The 19,719-nt window shown below is 40.2% G+C and overlaps 1 protein-coding gene across 1 annotated transcript; it reads left to right on the plus strand.

Moving 5' to 3' along the window:
* Positions 1-2,169: 2,169 nt before the first annotated feature.
* Positions 2,170-15,131, plus strand: LOC127353130 (NACHT, LRR and PYD domains-containing protein 12-like). Its single transcript, XM_051382150.1, has 8 exons — positions 2,170-2,240; positions 3,399-3,525; positions 4,860-4,943; positions 8,746-10,600; positions 10,698-10,871; positions 11,057-11,230; positions 13,901-13,947; positions 14,173-15,131. Exons 1-8 carry the CDS (start codon positions 2,238-2,240, stop codon positions 14,715-14,717), a joined length of 3,009 nt encoding a protein of 1,002 aa, XP_051238110.1. The 5' UTR covers positions 2,170-2,237; the 3' UTR covers positions 14,718-15,131.
* Positions 15,132-19,719: the final 4,588 nt, after the last annotated feature.

Raw genomic sequence — 19,719 nt, forward strand, 5'->3', positions numbered from 1 at the left:
CCCACACCACGTCAGCTTAAACATGACCTACTGGCCTATAAATCAGAACATTTCTGGTCTATAATTATTATGCAGGTTACAGGGCGTCAACAGTGCCGAACTAGTAATATCAGAAAACAACAAAGCATCATACTAAAACATAACTACATTTACTTGGAATTGCAAATAGAGTCTCTATTAGAATTTTTAGAACAAATTCTATTTTATAATTTATGACGATGAGAATGTGTATATATATAATTATATAGTATATAATATAATTATTATAGACATTATTTATAATCATTCAAGTCTCAGAATCAGAATTCAATGTCCTCTTGCAGAACATCAAACGAGTCAACTCCCAAGCATATGCATATTATATTAATAATTTTCCCGACTAGGCATCGCCAAAGCTTCACAGGTCAGGCATATATTTTAGTCTTTTGTTAATTTCTGTGTTTATCATTTATTAATTTTTATAAATTATTAATTTTTACTTTACTATTATTATGTAAGATATAAACTTTAAACATTCACAGAGACTTCATTCCCTGGGCAGCTGTGGCTTCAGGGTCATCCACTAATCAATATTTACAGGAAATAATCTGTTCAGGATTTACACAACCTTGCTGCATTATTGTGTTCACTGTTTGGGTTCATTGTTCAGTTTATCAGCTGTTCTCTACTGTTATTGATATTGTTGATAAGTGTCAGGGCACATGGTCAGATAGACAGAGTTCAATACAGCCAGCTACAGCGAGAATACACAAGGTAACTGCATTTGCTGCCACATGTACAGAGTCACATTTAATTAAAATTTTAAATTAATTTCAATTTTATTTGTATAGCGCCAATTCATAACAGAAGTTATCTCAGGACACTTTTCAAATAGAGCAGGTCTAGACCGAACTCTTTAACATTAATTACAGAGACCCAACAGTACCACCATGAGCAAGCACTCGGCGACAAGGGCAAGGAAAAACTGCCTGTTAAAAGGCAGAAACCTAGGACAGATCCTTCGGCTCTAGGTGGGTGGTCGTCTGCCTCGACCAGTTGGGGTGAGAGAGAGAGACAGACAGACAGAGACAGAGAGAGAGACAGACGGACAGACAGGTGCACAGCAACAGCAGTATTGGTAATGGCAATCTAGCAGGACCATGGTAGGAGGCTCCACCAGGATCCATGAGAACCTGCGAGACGAGAAAGCACAAGAACTCTGGGGAAGAAGTGAAGTTAGTAACATACATTAATGGGATTTAGGCCATCAGTACAACAGGATGTGTGGTTTGGTTCTAGATCTAGATATGAAATATATCTGGTAACTAGAGGTCGCTCTACTTTTTTGTGGTTTGGCATTTCGTATGAAATCATTAGAATTTCTCTCAACACTAGGCCTGCAGGATATGAGGAAATCTGTGATGTGCAAGAACACTGTTCAATATTATGATGATAATATGACTGGAAATTAATAAAAGCATAATGAAAAGAGCATATTAGGTGTACAGTTCATACCTGGTGGACGGAGCATATCAGGCGGATATCTCAGGTTCTCTCAAGTGTTGACTTTTTACTAGCAGCGGTTTTATTGTACTTCCAATAACGAGAGCAGTTGTCGTCACTTTATTTTGTTCACTTTGAAATTGTGTTGAAATTAGGAATTCAGTTTGTTACCTTAGAATTAACCATTTTTATCTACACAGGGAGCGGGTCCTCTTCGACAGAATCTGCCACGTTTGAACTCTATGTTTCTACGGACAACCAAACCCTGGCTCTAGGTAGGGATACTGTTGGTAGATAATGTAGGTTGCAGTTAGTTGCAATCTGCAAATTCACTGCTAGATGCTACTAAATCCTACACAATGGACCTTTATGCCATTGTACCAGTACCCCTCTTTGAAAATACTCCACCATGAGTTCTGCATTCTAAACCTTAGAAAGGTGTAAGTATACAAGTATATTATAGCATGTATTATGTATAGCATGTATGTATGTATTTAAAGTAGTCACAGGGTTAGGGTTAAGTTATAAGTTACAAGTTATTTAAATTGAGTGGAAACCTGACAGATCACACTTCCTGTAAAAGGAAACCCTTCACCATGTGAACATAAGCAGAGCAGCAGAGATCATAACCACACTGTTTCTACATCTGGAAACCAAACGCTACACATACATTTCCTGTTTTCACAGGTCTTCATCATGAAGGGATTCAACTGTCAGTCTGAAGAGAATCAACGAGACTTCAGTTAGGGGAAAAGATGGTGAGTGTACTATATATATATTTTTTACTGATGATATTGATTGTTCAGTTTGAGGTTTACCTCTTTAAAAAAGAATGTCACTCATTATGACATTACATAACGGTAATCAATAAACAAATAACAGTTACAGTTATTGTTTGAATCTTAAACGGCTTAGGAGATATTCATCTCATTAAAGATCTGATTCCACTGCGTTACCTTTATACTATATACAGTATATTCAATCATTATGATAAAGTGTCACTGACGTGTGTGTGTGTGTGTGTGTGTGTGTGTGTGTGTGTGATCTTAGATGAATGAATGAAAGTTAAAAGAGAGTTAGTAAAGACTAAAAGGGTACGACATAAAGACTGTGTATGTGTGAAGAATAACATTAATTAACATCACCTTAGTGATGTCTCAGAGAACTGCAGTTACAGCAGTAACCTAACGTTAACCATAACAAGATCATTTAACAATATAGCTACAATACGTTGGGTGCTCTGTGTTCAACCTTCAACCTTATCAGATGCTCTGCTTAGTTTAGTCATCCAAAATGTCAGAGAGGAGGCCAAAAACAGAAGATACACAGGCTGTGACTTTTGATCTCCTTTATATTTGTAGAAGACTTCACAGTGGCATGGGGAGCACTTTACAATTTCATTCCACTGTAAAGAAGGAAAATTCCTTCACACTATTTATTATATGTGTATTTATTATTGCTTGGTAGGTGGTGAGCCTATGAGTCAGGCTGGGAAAGTTGTGTTTCTGATGACAAAACATCTTCGCTGTGCAACGTCCACTTGTTCAGGTCAGCTGGTTCTCTCTATGCACTGTTTCCCTACAGAGTTAGCAGTTAGCAGTTAGCAACTCAGTGCTAATGTGCTTTGTTGCTCCTCTAATGTCAGCTGTCAGGCTGTGTGTTTGTAGCCATGACACTTTGTCATAATTAAAGTTCAGTTAAATTACACAATTCATGTTTAGTTCCCAGTGGTCCAACCATGTTTTCTTAACTGTGAGTCATTAAAGTTACATTAGATGACAGTTATCATATTATTCTCCTCAGTTTATCCATCACTCCATACACGAGGAATTAAACTCTCATTCAGTAGAAATACAGACAGGCAATAATACAATTGTTACACAACTGTCCTTCACAGTATTATCTGATTTTATCAGGGAGCCACAATGACAAAAGAGGTCCTGTTGAGCACTCTGGACGACCAGAGCAATACACTTCCTGTGGAGGTGACCAAACAGGTTTCAAACAACAGGAATGATCTACTGCAGAGTTTGGAACCAAAAGGTCAGTGACAGGAAGAGAAAAACATTAAAAGACACACAGTAGATTTAAGGTGATATCTGAACTTGTGTTTGTTTAGGTTTTATCATGAAAAAAGAAAAAAGAGTGTGAAAACATCATAACCTTGTTTCTGTCAACTTCATGATCATAGAATACAGATGTGTGCATTTCTCAGTCGACAGAGTGGGAGTTCTTCTTCTTGAAAACTTTTGTCTTCAACTGTGGAAACAACTGATTCAAAATATTTTATTTATAAAACAGAGAAATAAATCCCATTTGTTCTTGTTGTCGCTCAGATTCACGGCAGATTTTACAATCTGTGACTCTGCTCGCTGTAAGCACTAATACTGTTTTAATACAGCCAAATTCACTATTTAGTTGTTCTCATTCACATACTTTTAGTCTGTGTTGTCAGACCATAAAATGAGCATAAAACAGTGATTTAGTCACAGTTCATATGTTGACCACCAGTCATTCCCAAGCTGCTGTCTGCCAATCAGATCTACAGTAAATCACCACAGATACAAGTCAATGACAACAGCAGTGTGATCAGATATACAGTATGACCTATACTGCAGCCAGCCACCAGGGGCAGGTCGAGACGTTCTGGCTTCAGTTTTGGGCAGCTTTATATACATTATACAGTGTATTATATAAAGTCAGTGGTAAAAACTCTGCAGCTTTCTGCGTTTGAATATGTGTGTTTGAGGCTGCAGCCACTGTGGAATTCATCATTTCTGACTACATCTCTGTGTTACCTGCTCTGCTAATGTTTTCTTGGGCCACGATGTTTAAGCGAAACAAAGGATTAAGAACAGCGTGGATAAGGTTAAAAGTTTAGGGTGGTTTTTATTCATTAAAGTAGGTTTTGACTGACCTAGAGCACTATTTTCAGTAAATGTAATCTCTTTGTGTAATCTGTTTGTGTTTGCAATGCCAGTAATCATTATCTTTTATCAATTTATAAATAGGAATTCAAATTAAGTTACAGATATAATAATTATTTTTTTTTGTCAATCACATCCTCTATTATTTTGAAGTTGGAGTTTGGAGTTACACAGAGATCACACTAACTAACTTATCAAATACCCAAGATAAAATGATCAGAATCAGAATCAGAAATACTTTGTTTGTTACAGCTGCTCAAGGTGCTCACACAACATTAAAGAATATAAATAAAAATTAACCATATGTAATATAACCTACATTATGTAACACAGAAACATTTAAAAACCAAATGGAAGAGAAAAAGTAATTAACAAGCGCTAATTAACTTAATGATACATAATAAGTAATAAGTCAGAGTGAAAGTATGACAGATAATCTCTCTCTTTTAGGGTCGGTGGATGTCAATGATGTTGGAGAGACTTCAGAGAACAGAGGACCTTCCTCCTCTCAGAGTGAAGCTGCTGTATTCTCTGGTATGTAAGGAAGCCCTGAAAGACCAAGTGGAGTTTTTACAGTTGAAAAAATAAAATGTAAGTTTTACTTTCTGTGAGACTGTCAGGGACCAAACAGTCAAGCAATGAGGAATACAGGAGTTTGTTGAAAAATTTTATTTACCCAAAAATACCAAACAATAGAAACAAAGAATTTAACGTCTAGGCATATAAAAGGGGTCAACAAAATATAATTATATTCAAAACAGCATACAACAAACAGAATATGAACTGTGGGGTATTGCACAAAAGTAGGATAAAGAAATCCAGGATAATTGAGCAAGCGCGGCTTGACTTAGCCTGCTCGGCGCATCCTGGCTTAATCGGTTGCACGTTTGTCGAGCCAGGATTAAAAGGTGCGGCTATGTTAAGCCAGGTGTAGATAGTCGGGATAAGTGCGTGTTCACGGCATACTGAAATAGACCTCGCGATCGCTCACAGAATCACCGATGGGAACATGGATAAGAGTCGCGCTTCGTATTTCACGGCCGCTGAACAACAGCTCCTGATGGAGTTCTATGAAGAGGTGGAAGATAGAAGAAACAAAGGCAATACCAATGCCATAATTAAAGAAAGAGAAAGCCTGGCAGACAATAGCGGACCGGCTTAATGCTTAAGTAGTCCAAAACTGTACAATTAATAAACAGTGCTCCACTGGAACTGTCATAATTAGGCTCCAATTAAAGGACTAAAGGAGTTACTTTAAGTCCACTAATCAACTGTTGTACACTTTTCTTTAAATGTGGCAAGTAGAGGTGCATGTTACTCAGGAAATGTAAAGTATGATTAAGTGCAAACAATTATCCACAATGTGTGTCATTTAATCTATTTTTATCTATTTTATCTTTCTATCCTTCATAAAGAACAAACTTGTCTGGCCATAAAAGGACCTGGCAGCAAGTTAAAGTTAAATACAAGAACATTTAGCAGGCTGGTAAGTGACTTTAAAGTAGATAACAGTGAACAAATGAGGTGAATAGATTAGGTATCTGCTGACATGTTGAATGTCTGTATGATTGTAGCAGTTAAAAAAAGCCCATAGAACTGGCACAGGTGGCGGCCCACCAAGCCAGGATATGTGCTGCCAATGGTTCCTTTATTGAGGTTCTCTGCATCCCCAACAGAATAAAGGAAGCTCCCACTTGCAAAACATCTCACTGTAACACAGACCATCTGTGGTACAGTGAGAGCATGGCTTCCTGCCGTCTGGTGCTGTGTTTTTGGACCCAGCAGCCTACATAAATATCTTAGTCCATCACCTGAGAATCTGTATCTCTCAATGAGATAGTCCTCTCCAACAGCCAATGGGTCTGACCTGTCCCAGAAGACTCTTTCATGACTAAATGCTCGTCTGAGGATTAGGACTTCCTCATCCAGCACATCCTCCAAAAAAGGGCAAGCCATTATGAAGAGGGAACAGGAGTGAATAATATATATATATATATATATATATATATATATATATATATATATTATGGCATGCCGTTTAGGAAATGAAGCTTTGAATATATGGAATGAATTTTTAATATATGGAATGAATCTTGGATAAACTGATAAAAATGAATGAACTGAATGAAATTGAAAACCTAGTTGTATCCTTTTCATCAAAGTGATAGCCTTCTGAATTAGCTGGTTTTACAAAATGGCATCAGTTGAAATATTACAATACTTTCTTAAACTGGAAAACTTTTTTGCTTTTTCTGTCAGGATTTAGCCTGAGGCCTGTTGTAGTCGGCCTGCCACCATTAAAAAGGGAGTGAACTTCTTCGTCAGGAGAACGGTATTGGGCACGGGTACTGTGGGAAGGATTGTGGCCCGTACAAGCACTTGCCAATGAGTTAATAATGTCCTCATTGCTCAGTATTGCTGCCACAAGGTTCCTGACTGACTCATTCTCACTTCTACAAGATGGCAGCAGTGCCTTGATGACCAGTCAAGTTTCATTCTATATATTCAAAGATTCATTTTATATATTCAAAGATTAATCTCCTAAACGGTATGCCATAATATATATACTATATTGCCCTTGTCACAGATTTCATTGAAAACACCTTTGCAACTTCATCAGCTGTGTTTTGTAATCTCAATTACTGCAATAAACACATATTTATGCAGTTTGACAAGCAGTCTTCATTAGCATAGCAATATAACACTTGTCCTGAGTAATAATACTACCATTTGAATTAATATAAAAAGACTGTTGCAATTACAAACAGCCAACAGATTTAAATGAAATAAGAAATTACAATATATATGTAATATTTTAATGCAGGATAATTAAAATGGTGCAACATACTTAAAAAGACCATGGACATGCTGTAAAACACATTAATTCCTCACAGGACTGACGGTGGAAATACAGGTGAATCACCAGGATTAATCTTAGCCTGGTTGTTAGCCTGGTCTGGAGCAGGCTAACTGCAGAGAATAAATCACCATAGTAACTTGGCCGGGATAAGTTTAACCTGCTTTCATGCAACCGACTTGAGGCTAAATTAAGCCAGGATAACCAACATATCCCGGCTTAATCCCTTATCCTGGTTTTGTGCAATACCCCTCTGAACAAACTGACCTCCCTGAATGAGACACAAGGGAACATATATAGTGGCTTGGCCGAACCAATTTACCCACAAGGGGAAAACAAAATGGACGCCAACTACAACTACTACAAGTAAAGCAAACTAAACCCAAAATCCCCCTCCAACATGGCAACACATGGTACGGCTTGATTGGCAGGCCACAGGATATAACAATCCTCCACCCTTGGCCACACCTTTATTCCACCAGGACAGACCTCATTGCTGGCTGTTACCCTGTGTGGCTTGGGCCATCACAGAGACTTTGTGACTCCATTATATTTTCAGCCCATTAAATTGCAATTGTTGTCATCTTGTGTTAGCTTGGCCCATCAATCCACCCCAACCTCCTCCATACTCTTCATACTACAGTATGTTCGTCTGTTACTCCAGTCATTATCGCCACCTGCTGGTGTGGCACCTTCATACATCCAGCTTAGATAATAATGCCTACTGAGCTAATTATGATGTAGAGTAGGCCATTCTACCACAAATAGTGGTAGTAGTAGTTTAAACAAGGTTGATATCTAAACATAATTTAACTGATTCCCCAAAATGAGAGAGACATTTCAACCAGTAGATAGAAACCAGTTACGCTAGCAGCTACTCACTGGTCACCAATCCAGGGCTGTGGTTGTACTGGGCGGCTCCCTGTCATATATGTTTAAATGTTGTGAAGCTGGGGTAAATAAAAAAAGAGTTCAAAGTTCAAATCTAAACTTTCGTAGGAGAAATTCTTCCACAACATTGTTTGAGTTGCTAGATCTCTGAAGAATTATGAACCCAGTGTGATGAATCAAGTTCCTTTACTCATGCATCATAAGACCTCAGCATAGATGTTCTCTCTAGACTTCCAGAATGCTCTCCCTTATATATCTTTCAGTACATCCAAACAAAAACACATCTGGTATCCTATAAACAGTACTGCTGTAAATTGCATGTGAAGGTTTTAGGTCTTCTACACAAATGGTCCTTTTATCAGCCCCTGTGACTGTGACCAGATTCTTATCAGACATCCCCCTACCATAAATCATTACCCCCCAAAACAAACTGTATACAATTACTACCCCCTCAAAAACATTAAACTACCACACTTTACCTTTCTGTTACACAGTTACAAATAACGGAATATTGTCCACAGACAACTTGCCAACTGAAACTGTTGGACTGCAGTTTAGTTGTTTTTTGTTTCTATTTATGTCACACAGATGGGATTGTTCCAGTACCAGAACCACAACACATCTCATATTACCAACAAAAGTTTCAAACGAACATTAAGACTAAATTTATGTGTGCACAAGAGGGGTGGATGGAGAAGAAGGATAAGCAACCTCTGGTCGATATCTACACAGAACTGTACATCACAGCTGGAGGTGACATACACATCAACGAACAGCATGAGGTCAGACAGACTGAGGTGGTGGGGAGGCGATCAGAAACAGAGACACCAATTAAACCCAGTGACATATTCAAACCCCCCTCTGGACAAACAAGAGCCATAAGAACAGTGCTGACCAGGGGAAGTGAAGGAATTGGCAAAACATTTCTTGTGCTCAAGTTTGTGTCAGACTGGTCTGAAGGAAGAGCCAATCAAGATGTGCATCTCATATTCCCCTTCACCTTCCGCCAGCTGAATTTATTGAAGGGAAAAAAGTTCTGTCTGGCAGATCTCATTCATAAATGTATCAGGGAGACCAAACACATCCCAGAAGAAGCACTGAATCACATCTTTACAACACTGCAGTCATCAGGAAACACCAACTATGACAGAAGTAAATTCAAACTTCTGTTTGTTTTGGATGGACTGGATGAGAGCCGCCTTCAACTGGACTGCTCTACCAGTAAAACCCAGGACACAGACTTTGATGTGACAAAGTCGACCTCAGTGGATGTGCTGCTGTCAAACCTCATAAAAAAAAATCTGCTTCCCTCTGCTCGCCTCTGGATAACCACACGACCTGCAGCAGCCAATCAGATCCATTCTGATTTTATTGACATAGTGACAGAGGTCAGAGGGTTCACTGACCCACAGAAGGAGGAGTACTTCCGGAAGAGGTTCACAGATGAGGAGCAGGCCAGCAGAATCATCTCCCACATCAAGACATTACGAAGCCTCCACATCATGTGCCACATCCCAGTCTTCTGCTGGATCACTGCTATAGTTCTGGAGGGTGTGTTGAAGACCAGAGAGGGAGGAGAGCTTCCCAAGACCCTGACTGAGATGTATGTAGAATTCCTGGTGTTTCAGATTCATCAGACAAAAGAGAAGTATGGCCAAGAACAGTGCGTTCAGTACATTAAGTCATTAGCAAAACTGGCTTTCCACCAGCTGGAAAAGGGCAACTTGATCTTCTACGAGAAAGATCTGAAAGAGAGCGGCATTGATGTCAGAGGAGCCTCAGTGTGCGCAGGAGTGTTCACAGAGATCTTTAAAGAGGAACATGGGAAGAAGAAGGATGAAGACAAGATGTTTAGTTTCGTCCATCTGAGTGTTCAGGAGTTTTTGGCAGCTTTATATGTGGAGATGTCGCTCGTCAACAGGAACAAGAATGTGATGTCTAAGCTTGCAGAAACTGTTGGCGAACATCTGCAAGCCTTTTTTAAAACAACAGCAGTCCACAGGTTTGCTATTGACAAGGCCTTACAGAGTCCAAATGGACACCTGGACTTGTTCCTCCGCTTCCTCCTGGGTCTCTCTCTTCCAAACAATCGGACCAAACTCCCTCAAGGCCTACTGAAAGAAACAACAAGCTCACAGACCAAACAGGAAGTTGAGTACATTAAGAAGAAGATCAATAAGAATCTGTCACCAGAGAGAACCATCAATCTGTTCCACTGTCTGAATGAACTGAATGATCATTCTCTAGTGGAGGAGATCCAACAGTACCTGAGTTCAGGAAGTCTCTCCACAGATGAACTGTCTCCTGCTCAGTGGTCAGCTCTGGTCTTCATCTTACTGTCATCAGAATCAGATCTGGATGTGTTTGACCTGAAGAAATACTCTGCTTCAGAGGAGGTTCTTCTGAGGCTGCTGCCAGTGATCAAAGCCTCCAACAAAGCTGTGTAAGTACATTGCAGCTTTTGATTTGTTCATTAATTTAAAAACAAGTATATAAAAGAAACATTATCAGTGTTTTTTTGTTCACTAACTCTCCTTCAGGCTGAGTGGCTGTAATCTGTCAGAGAGAAGCTGTGAAGCTCTGTCCTCAGTTCTCAGCTCCCAGTCCTCCAGTCTGAGAGAGCTGGACCTGAGTAACAACAACCTGCAGGATTTAGGACTGAAGCTGCTGTCTACAGGACTGAAGAGTCCACACTGTAAACTGGAGACTCTCAGGTCAGACCACATAGTGATGCTTTTGTGTAACACTGTTTTGTACTTTAAACATGCCTATGTTAATCGGGGAATTCACACTGGAAATCTTAGATAAAAATAAATGAAATATCATTCTGTTTGTGTGTTTGTGTGTGTGTGTGTGTGGGGTGTGTGTGTGGGGGGGGGTGGTGGATGGGTGTGTCTAGGCTGTCAGGCTGTATGATCTCAGAGGAAGGCTGTACCTCTCTGGCCTCAGCTCTGAGATCCAACCCCTTCCATCTGAGAGAGCTGGACCTGAGCTACAATCATCCAGGAGACTCAAGAGTGAAGCTGCTGTTTGCTGGACTGGAGGATCCACACTGGAGACTGGACACTCTCAGGTATGAACAGATAACCAGAGCTCACACAGTGTTTCTGTCACACTGAAAATCTGAGGACTGTTGGTTCACAGTCTGTACCAGCAGCACTGCTGATAACAGCTTAGGCTGTAGCTCACTAATCAGAAGGTGGGCAGCTCGATTCCCGGCTCCGCCTTCTGCATGTCAAGTGTCCTTGAGCAAGATACTGAACCCAAAATTGCTCCTGAAGTGAAGTGACCACTGATTGTGTATAAATGTTAGTTTCTGTTTGTGCCGGGTCATCACTCTATGTTGTGTAAAAGCGCTTTGATGATCAGAAGACTAGGCTATGCAATCTCCCATGCACAGCCTCCAACCATTGGTTAACTGGCTGTATTTGTCCATCCATTTGTGCCCTCCTTCAGTGGGGGCGGGTATTTTCTCAAAGATACTATTCATATCTGTAAATCTAAACGGTTGATACACCATGTTCCCATTACTTTTAGCTACTAATGGCATTGCAAGGGACAGTAGGCTAAATGCTCTCCCATTTGTTCCTAGCATTTCATGTTTATACAAATCCCCTTGTGCTTGAGAACGTGTGGTGCATGCAGTGATAGTCTGTGGTAGTGGACCGGATAGCGCTTCCCTATCCTGCTGTACCCTCGCAGTCCCTTGTCCGCTCTGAAGAAATGGATGGTGGTGTGTGTTCGGGTTATCATGTACAGCCAACATTCCTGTTATTTGTACTGGGTATGTGTCCCCTTCTAATTCCTCATCTGCTTCACCTATCCCCCAGTCATCTGTCTCCCTATATCCAACCTATTCTTCCTTTTCCTCTGCCTGTAACTCCCCTGGGCTTTCCTTTTCCTGTTTCTGTGATCTAGCCTGGTCTGCCTGTCTCTTTTTCTCTCTGTCTTTCTTTATTTGAAATGGTTCTGTGGGACGCTCCATGTTCCATTTGTTGCTGTCTTCCTTTCTCTCTCGCCCTGGTTCGTATGGGGTGGAGGTGCTAGGCGGACTGAGCGGAACCTTGACTGCTTTAGGCTTCATTATCTGTTTCTCTCTGTCCCTTCCCGAGGATCCGGAACCTGTAACCTGTGCGGTGTTTTCTACTGCTAATTCATGCCTTGCTTCTTTTATTAGCTTATCGAGTTCTTCTTGTCATTCCTCCAATATGCTTGTAACTGCCACAATGGCTGCCTGTTGTTCCTCTACAATCAAATCCAACCGCTGCAGTTGGGCTGCTCCCCCCTCTACTGATTGTGGCTCAAGGTCTAATAGTCCACCTTTTACAGCGAAGACAGGGGCTTGTATTCCCCCTGGCAAGATATCAGTGTACTGTGGGGGTGCTATCATGGGGGGTGTATGGTCAGGGGCTGAGGGTGCACATGGTGAGGTCAGGTCTGGGTATAGGTGGGGGACTGCTGGTCCCGTCGGTGGAGCAGTCTTAGTCACAGTCTTAGTCACAGTCCTGGGCAAGTTTTTGTCTTTCTGAGCCTCTAATGCTGCACATGCTAATGTTATTGTATGCACTGAGGCTCTCCTCTCTTCCTTCCCTGCTATTGTTTCTTTCCACTTCCTCCTTATCACCCAACCCTTCTTTCCCTCTTCTGCCGTATGCCTTTCTAACTCTTTTAACGCAGCCCTCTCGGCGTCAGCCAGATAGGGCAACAATTTCACCTTTTTCTCATCTCTAGGTACATGTCCCTCTTTCTGGAGCCAAGTCCAGGTCATATCGTGTCCCTTTATCATCTCCTCCTGTTTATTCTGTGGAAACCCACTAGCCAATTGCTGTCTAATTTGTTTCCACTGCCCTCCTACGGTACCTTTTGGGCACCCCCCATAGTCTTCACACTCTCTGTCGAATTCTCCGTCCATGTTAATATATATATATGTGCTACACACCCTGACAGCAAAAATCATGTACACATACAGGGTCTGTGTGAATGACTCACGGTCTGCTTCTGCATGAAATATTGCCCAGTGAGACAAGCTTCTATGCTGAATAAACTTTCAGTCTGGTCTCACTCTAGGGGTCCTCCCAGGCTTCGTACAGAAACTTTTAGACACACTTTTCATCCACTTGGTATCCAACCACCCGTTTTCCCCACAGAACACCTAGACCCACCCACACAATCCACAATGTCAATTTCTCAACCTTTTTAATAGTTTCACATTTATCAACGCTTAACTCTTATGTTCAAATGTTTGCATTGCAATTTATCGTATGAACTCAGGCTATTTGTACCGCCGGCGCTACCTTATCGCTAGTATCTGACTCCAATGTCATGCTGACACTTCCGGGTGTAACCTGAAACTTTACATACCAATAGACCATACGCCTGTTCTTTGCAACAGAGTGACTAACCCTATCTTACGAGACTATCAAATGAGTTAACAGCACCCAGGAGTTAACGGCACATGTTTACAATGGGTGTAAAGTATGTATGAGGGTAAATGTGATGTGTGAAATGTTGTAGAATGCATAAATTAATCAAAGAAGAACCAAAGAGAATCTAAACTAGCCACATCGTTGGAAGGGATGAGAAGCATCCTAGACTTATCAGAGAGCACAGGGCCCAGGTGCCACCAGAAGTCCCTGACTGCCAGGGACCCCTAAACACCAACCAACACACAGCCGGTCCATCACAGAAGATCATTGATAAGGAACCCTCTGAAGGTTCACTGTGACTTTGTTTCTTCCTCCAGGGTGGAACACGGTGGAGAGCAGTGGCTGAAACCTGGTCTGAGGAAGTGTAAGTGTGTGTTCACTTTGATTCATGTAAACATGATAAAGTAGTTTGAATCAAAAGGTTGTGTATCTGCATTCAACTGTCAGTTTGAAAGAAGATCCAAACAGATGAGTCATTGTGAAGTTTTGATCTAATTAACAGTCAGTCTGTTAATAAAGCAACAAATAAAGCCATCAGCTGTGTTAGATGATAAACTGCTGCTGTATTGGGTCTTGTTCTCTCCATCAGATTCCTGTGAACTCACAGTGGACACAAACACAGTGAACAGAAACCTTGAACTGTCTGACAACAACAGGAAGGTGACATTAGTCACAGCGGAGCAGCCATATCCTGATCATCCAAAGAGGTTTAATGTCTGGCCTCAGCTGTTGTGTAGAAATGGTCTGACTGGTCGCTGTTACTGGGAGGTCGAGTGGAGAGGAAGAGTTGATATATCAGTGAGTTACATACAAATTAGAAGGAAGGGAGACAGTGTTGACTGCACGTTTGGTGGAAATAATCAGTCCTGGAGTCTTTTGTGCTCTGATGTTGGTGGTCACTCTGTCTGTCACTATAACAGAAGAACAGAACTCCCCTCTTCCTCCTCCTCCTCCTCCTCTGTCTCTAACAGAGTAGCAGTGTATGTGGACTGTCCTGCTGGCACTCTGTCCTTCTACAGAGTCTCCTCTGACACACTGATCCACCTCCACACCTTCAACACCACATTCACTGAATCTCTTTATCCTGGGTTTATGTTATGGCCTGGTTCCTCAGTGTATCTGTGTTCACTGTGACTGTGACACTGAAACACTGCTGTCAAACACACACACACGAACATTTTCTAAGTCAAACTAACTTTATTTTGGTGAATGTATGTGGTTTTAAAAACCTTGAAATATGTTTTCATCCAGGTTTTTGCAGCAAACGCTAAATGATTTTAGTTTTCTATACTTTTTTCACATAAATAATCATGTATATAAAATTAAGTAATTTTTTCATTCTTGGACAAATTAATTCAAACCAACCAACTGACTTTAATTAAAATTAGTTAATGTCACTTGTTAAAGGGACTAAACGGAAGAAAATGTGGACTTCAGCTTTCAGTTGGTCTCACTATCCCGGCTGTATCCTCTCACCATCATATGATTTTAACTCTAGCTTGTTTCTGACTTTGAAACCTGTGTGGATTAAAGACAACTGATACTTCACCCTGTTTAATTTATTGATTTATCGGTTGCTTTGATTTATTTGATTATCTTTATTCTCATAATCTCTTGAAGTTTTTAGAAGTAGTTCTATACTTACTTTTCTGTGTATTCAAATGATTTACACACCTATTACTGTTATTAGGTCCTATACTTTTATATACTCCTTGGTTTGGTTTGGTTTTCTCATGGTTGTATTTAAGGATTAGTTCCTTATATGCATAGATTAGATACACATAGAGCCTCATAATTGTGTTGTATTTCATGATTTTACTCACCCTTAAATTTCAGATTATTTTTAAGCCTGACATAATGCCGCTGTAAATGCGTGTGCTGTTTTAAAAAACAACCTACATTATGTCTCTTTATATTAGGAAAATCCACATGCAAAGAAATAGAATTCCAAAATGTTTTAGCTGTTCTTTATTATTCAATAATAATATGTGATAATTAGTCTTGAAAAACATATCACCAGAGCTTTATGTTATTGAACAAACATAGATTACTGGCCAGGCTGTTAGAAGTCTTTGTCAATGCACTTTTCAACAACCAAAGTAAGAGGATTATTGAACGTGGACCTTTTCTCCTCTAACACAGTCACTTACTGGTATTAACTTACTCTACCCTGACTTGGAGCTGGAAGGACAGGGAAGTTTGTTTACACTACTAGCATAGGAGCAAGGGGACCCAACAGGGAATACCAGGGAGCGGGGCCAGAAAGAGCAACAGAACGGGAGCCGAGAGAGTGGACTACAGAATCAATCTCCTAGCCTCCAAGACTGATAGAGGCCAGCTAATTTACAGCAGCAAAAACACGGCAGGTTCAGGCAGTTACAAGAGAGGCATGAAACAGGAGAGGAGTGAGCTGATTAGCAAGTAAGGTTATCCATCTTCATCAGAATTGGCATTCTACCAAGCTGGTAGAATCACGTTCAATCTGGCAGGATTAAAATATATAGAAACGCCCTCCATAATGCCAGAGCAGCCTATTATTCAACACTAAAAGAAGAAAATAAGAACAACCTAAGGTTCCTCTTCAGCACTGTAGCCAGGCTGACAGAGAGTCACAGCTGTATTGAGCCACATATCCCCATAACCTTAAGTAGCAACGACTTTATGAGCTTTTTTTATAATAAAAATTATTACTATTAGAGACTAAATTAATCACCAAATGTCCTCAACAGGTATCACTGTCTCTTCCAGTTCAGGAACTTTAACAGATGTAAAATCAGATATATATTTAGACTGTTTTTCTGCTATCAATCTTCATCAGTTAACTTCAATAATTTCTACATCGAAGCCATCAACCTGTCTATTAGACCTGATCCCAACTAGGCTGTTTAAAGAAGTCGTTCCCTTAATTGGCACTTCTTTATGGATATGATCAATCTTTTTCAATTCAATTCAATTCAATTTTATTTGTATAGCGCCAATTCATAACAGAAGTTATCTCAGGACACTTTTCAAATAGAGCAGGTCTAGACCGAACTCTTTAACATTAATTACAGAGACCCAACAGTACCACCATGAGCAAGCACTTGGCGACAAGGGCAAGGAAAAACTGCCTGTTAAAAGGCAGAAACCTAGGACAGATCCTCCGGCTCTAGGTGGGTGGTCGTCTGTCTCGACCAGTTGGGGTGAGAGAGAGAGAGAGAGAGAGAGAGAGAGAGAGAGAGAGCGACAGACAGACAGACAGGTGCACAGCAACAACAGTATTGGCAATGGCAGTCAAGCAGGACCATGGCAGGAGGCTCCACCAGGATCCATGAGAACCTGCGAGACGAGAAAGCACAAGAACTCCGGGGAAGAAGTGGAGTTAGTAACATGCATTAAAGGGACATGAATGAGTGCAGAAAGAGAGAGGAAGAGAGTAGCTCAGTGCACCATGGGAAATCCCCATAGTCTAGGCCTATAGCAGCATAACTAAGGGATGGTTCAGGACTCACCTGATCCAGCCCTAACTATAAGCTTTATCAAAGAGGAATGTCTTAAGCCTACTCTTGAATGTGGTGAGGGTGTCTGCCTCCCGAACCACAACTGGAAGCTGGTTCCACAGGAGAGGAGCTTGGTAACTGAAGGCTCTGGCTCCTGTTCTACTTTTAGAGACTATAGGAACCACAAGTAGCCCAGCATTCAGAGAACGTAGTGTTCTAGTGGGGTAATAGGGTACTATGAGCTCTTTAAGATATGAAGGGGCCTGACCATGAAGAGCTTTATAGGTGAGGAGGAGGATTTTAAATTCAATTCTACATTTTATAGGGAGCCAATGCAGAGTAGCTAGTACAGGAGAGATGTGATCTCTTTTTCTAGTTCCTGTCAGTACTCGTGCTGCAGCGTTCTGAAATAATTGGAGCGTTTTAATGGACTTATTGGGGCAACCTGATAATAAAGAGTTGCAGTAATCCAGCCTTGAAGTAACAAATGCATGGATTAGTTTTTCTGCATCTGTCTGTGATAGTATGTGTCTAATTTTTCTAATATTACGTAAATGAAAGAAGGCAGTCCTAGAGGTCTGCTTTATGTGGGAGTTAAATGACAAATCCTGATCAAAGATAACTCCAAGATTCCTGACAGTGGTGCTAGAGGCCAAGTTAATGCCATCTAGAGTGACTATATCTTTAGACAATGAGTCTCTAAGGTTTTTGGGGCCAAGAACAAGAATTTCGGTTTTTTCTGAGTTTAACATCAGAAAATTGCAGGTCATCCAGGATTTTATGTCCTTAAGACATGTTTGTAATTTAGATAATTGATTAATTTCATTGGGTTTGATTGATAGATATAACTGCGTATCATCTGCATAACAGTGAAAGTTAATGGAGTGATTCCTAATAATGTTGCCTAAAGGGAGCATATATAAAGTAAATAGTATTGGTCCAAGTACAGAACCTTGTGGAACTCCATGACTAACTTTAGTATTTATGGAGGATTCATCGTTAACATGTACAAACTGAGAACGATCTGATAAGTATGACTTAAACCAGGTTAGGGCAGTTCCTTTAATGCCAATTTGATGCTCAAGTCTCTGTAAAAGAATATCATGGTCAATGGTGTCAAATGCAGCACTAAGATCTAATAATACAAGTACAGAGACAAGTCCATTGTCAGAAGCAGTCAGAAGGTCATTATTAACTTTAACCAGAGCTGTCTCTGTGCTATGATGAACTCTAAATCCTGACTGAAAATCCTCAAATAAACTATTGTTATGTAGAAAGTCACACAACTCTTTGGCGACTACTTTCTCCAGAATCTTAGAGAGGAACGGGAGGTTAGAAATCGGTCTATAGTTGGCTAAAACCCCTGGGTCAAGAGTGGACTTTTTAAGAAGGGGTTTAATTACAGCTACTTTAAAGGACTGTGGTACATATCCTGATAATAAAGAAAGATTAATCATATCCAGTAAAGAAGTGCCAATTAAGGGAACAACTTCTTTAAGCAGCCTAGTTGGGATCGGGTCTAACAGACAGGTTGATGGCTTCGATGTAGAAATGATTGAAGTTAACTGATGAAGATCGATAGCAGAAAAACAGTCTAAATATACATCTAAGTTTACATTGACAGAAGTCCCTGAACTTGGAGAGCCACTGATAACTGTTGATGGCAGTTGGTGATTAATTTTTTCTCTAATAGTAATAATTTTATTATAGAAGAAGCTCATGAAGTCATTGCTACTTAAGTTTATGGGGATATGTGGCTCGATAGAGCTGTGACTCTCTGTCAGCCTGGCTACAGTGCTGAAGAGGAACCTAGGGTTGTTCTTATTTTCTTCTATTAGTGCTGAGTAATAGGCTCCTCTGGCATTACGGAGGGCCTTTCTATAAATCTTAAGATCATCTTGCCAATTTGAGCGATATTCTGATAATTTGGAAGAGCGCCATTTCCTTTCAGATTTCCTAGCTATTTGCTTTAACTGGCGGGTTTGGTGGTTATACCAAGGTGCTAGTCTCCTATGTTTTAATAATTTCCTTTTTATAGGAGCGATAGAGTCTAATGTAGATCGTAGTGAGCCTGTAGCACTATCGACAAGATTATCAATTTCAGAGGGACTAAAGTTGTTATAGGACTCTGTTAAATTCAGACATGGCATTGAATTAAACACTGAAGGAATCTCCTCCTTAAATTTAGCTACAGCACTGTCAGATAGACATCTGCTGTAGGAAGTTTTGCCTAATGGTTTATAATCTAATAGTATGAATTCAAAAGTTATTAAATAATGGTCAGATAGGAAAGGATTATGTGGGAAGACTATTAAATGTTCAATATCAATGCCATAGGATAAAACAAGGTCAAGAGTGTGATTAAAACAATGAGTTGGTTTATTTACACTCTGACAGAAGCCAATTGAGTCTATTAATGATATAAATGCATTACTAAGGCTGTCATTGTTAACATCCACATGAATATTAAAATCACCTACAATAATTACTTTATCTGATTTAAGGACTAAGCTTGATAGAAACTCTGAAAATTCAGATATAAAATCAGAGTACGGTCCAGGAGCGCGGTACACTATAACAAATAGAACTGGCTGCAGTGTTTTCCAGTTTGGGTGAGAAAGACTAAGAACAAGGCTTTCAAATGAATTATAATTTAG

The sequence above is a fragment of the Dicentrarchus labrax genome, unplaced genomic scaffold (assembly GCF_905237075.1).
Source record: "Dicentrarchus labrax unplaced genomic scaffold, dlabrax2021, whole genome shotgun sequence".
Lineage (NCBI taxonomy): Eukaryota > Metazoa > Chordata > Actinopteri > Moronidae > Dicentrarchus > Dicentrarchus labrax.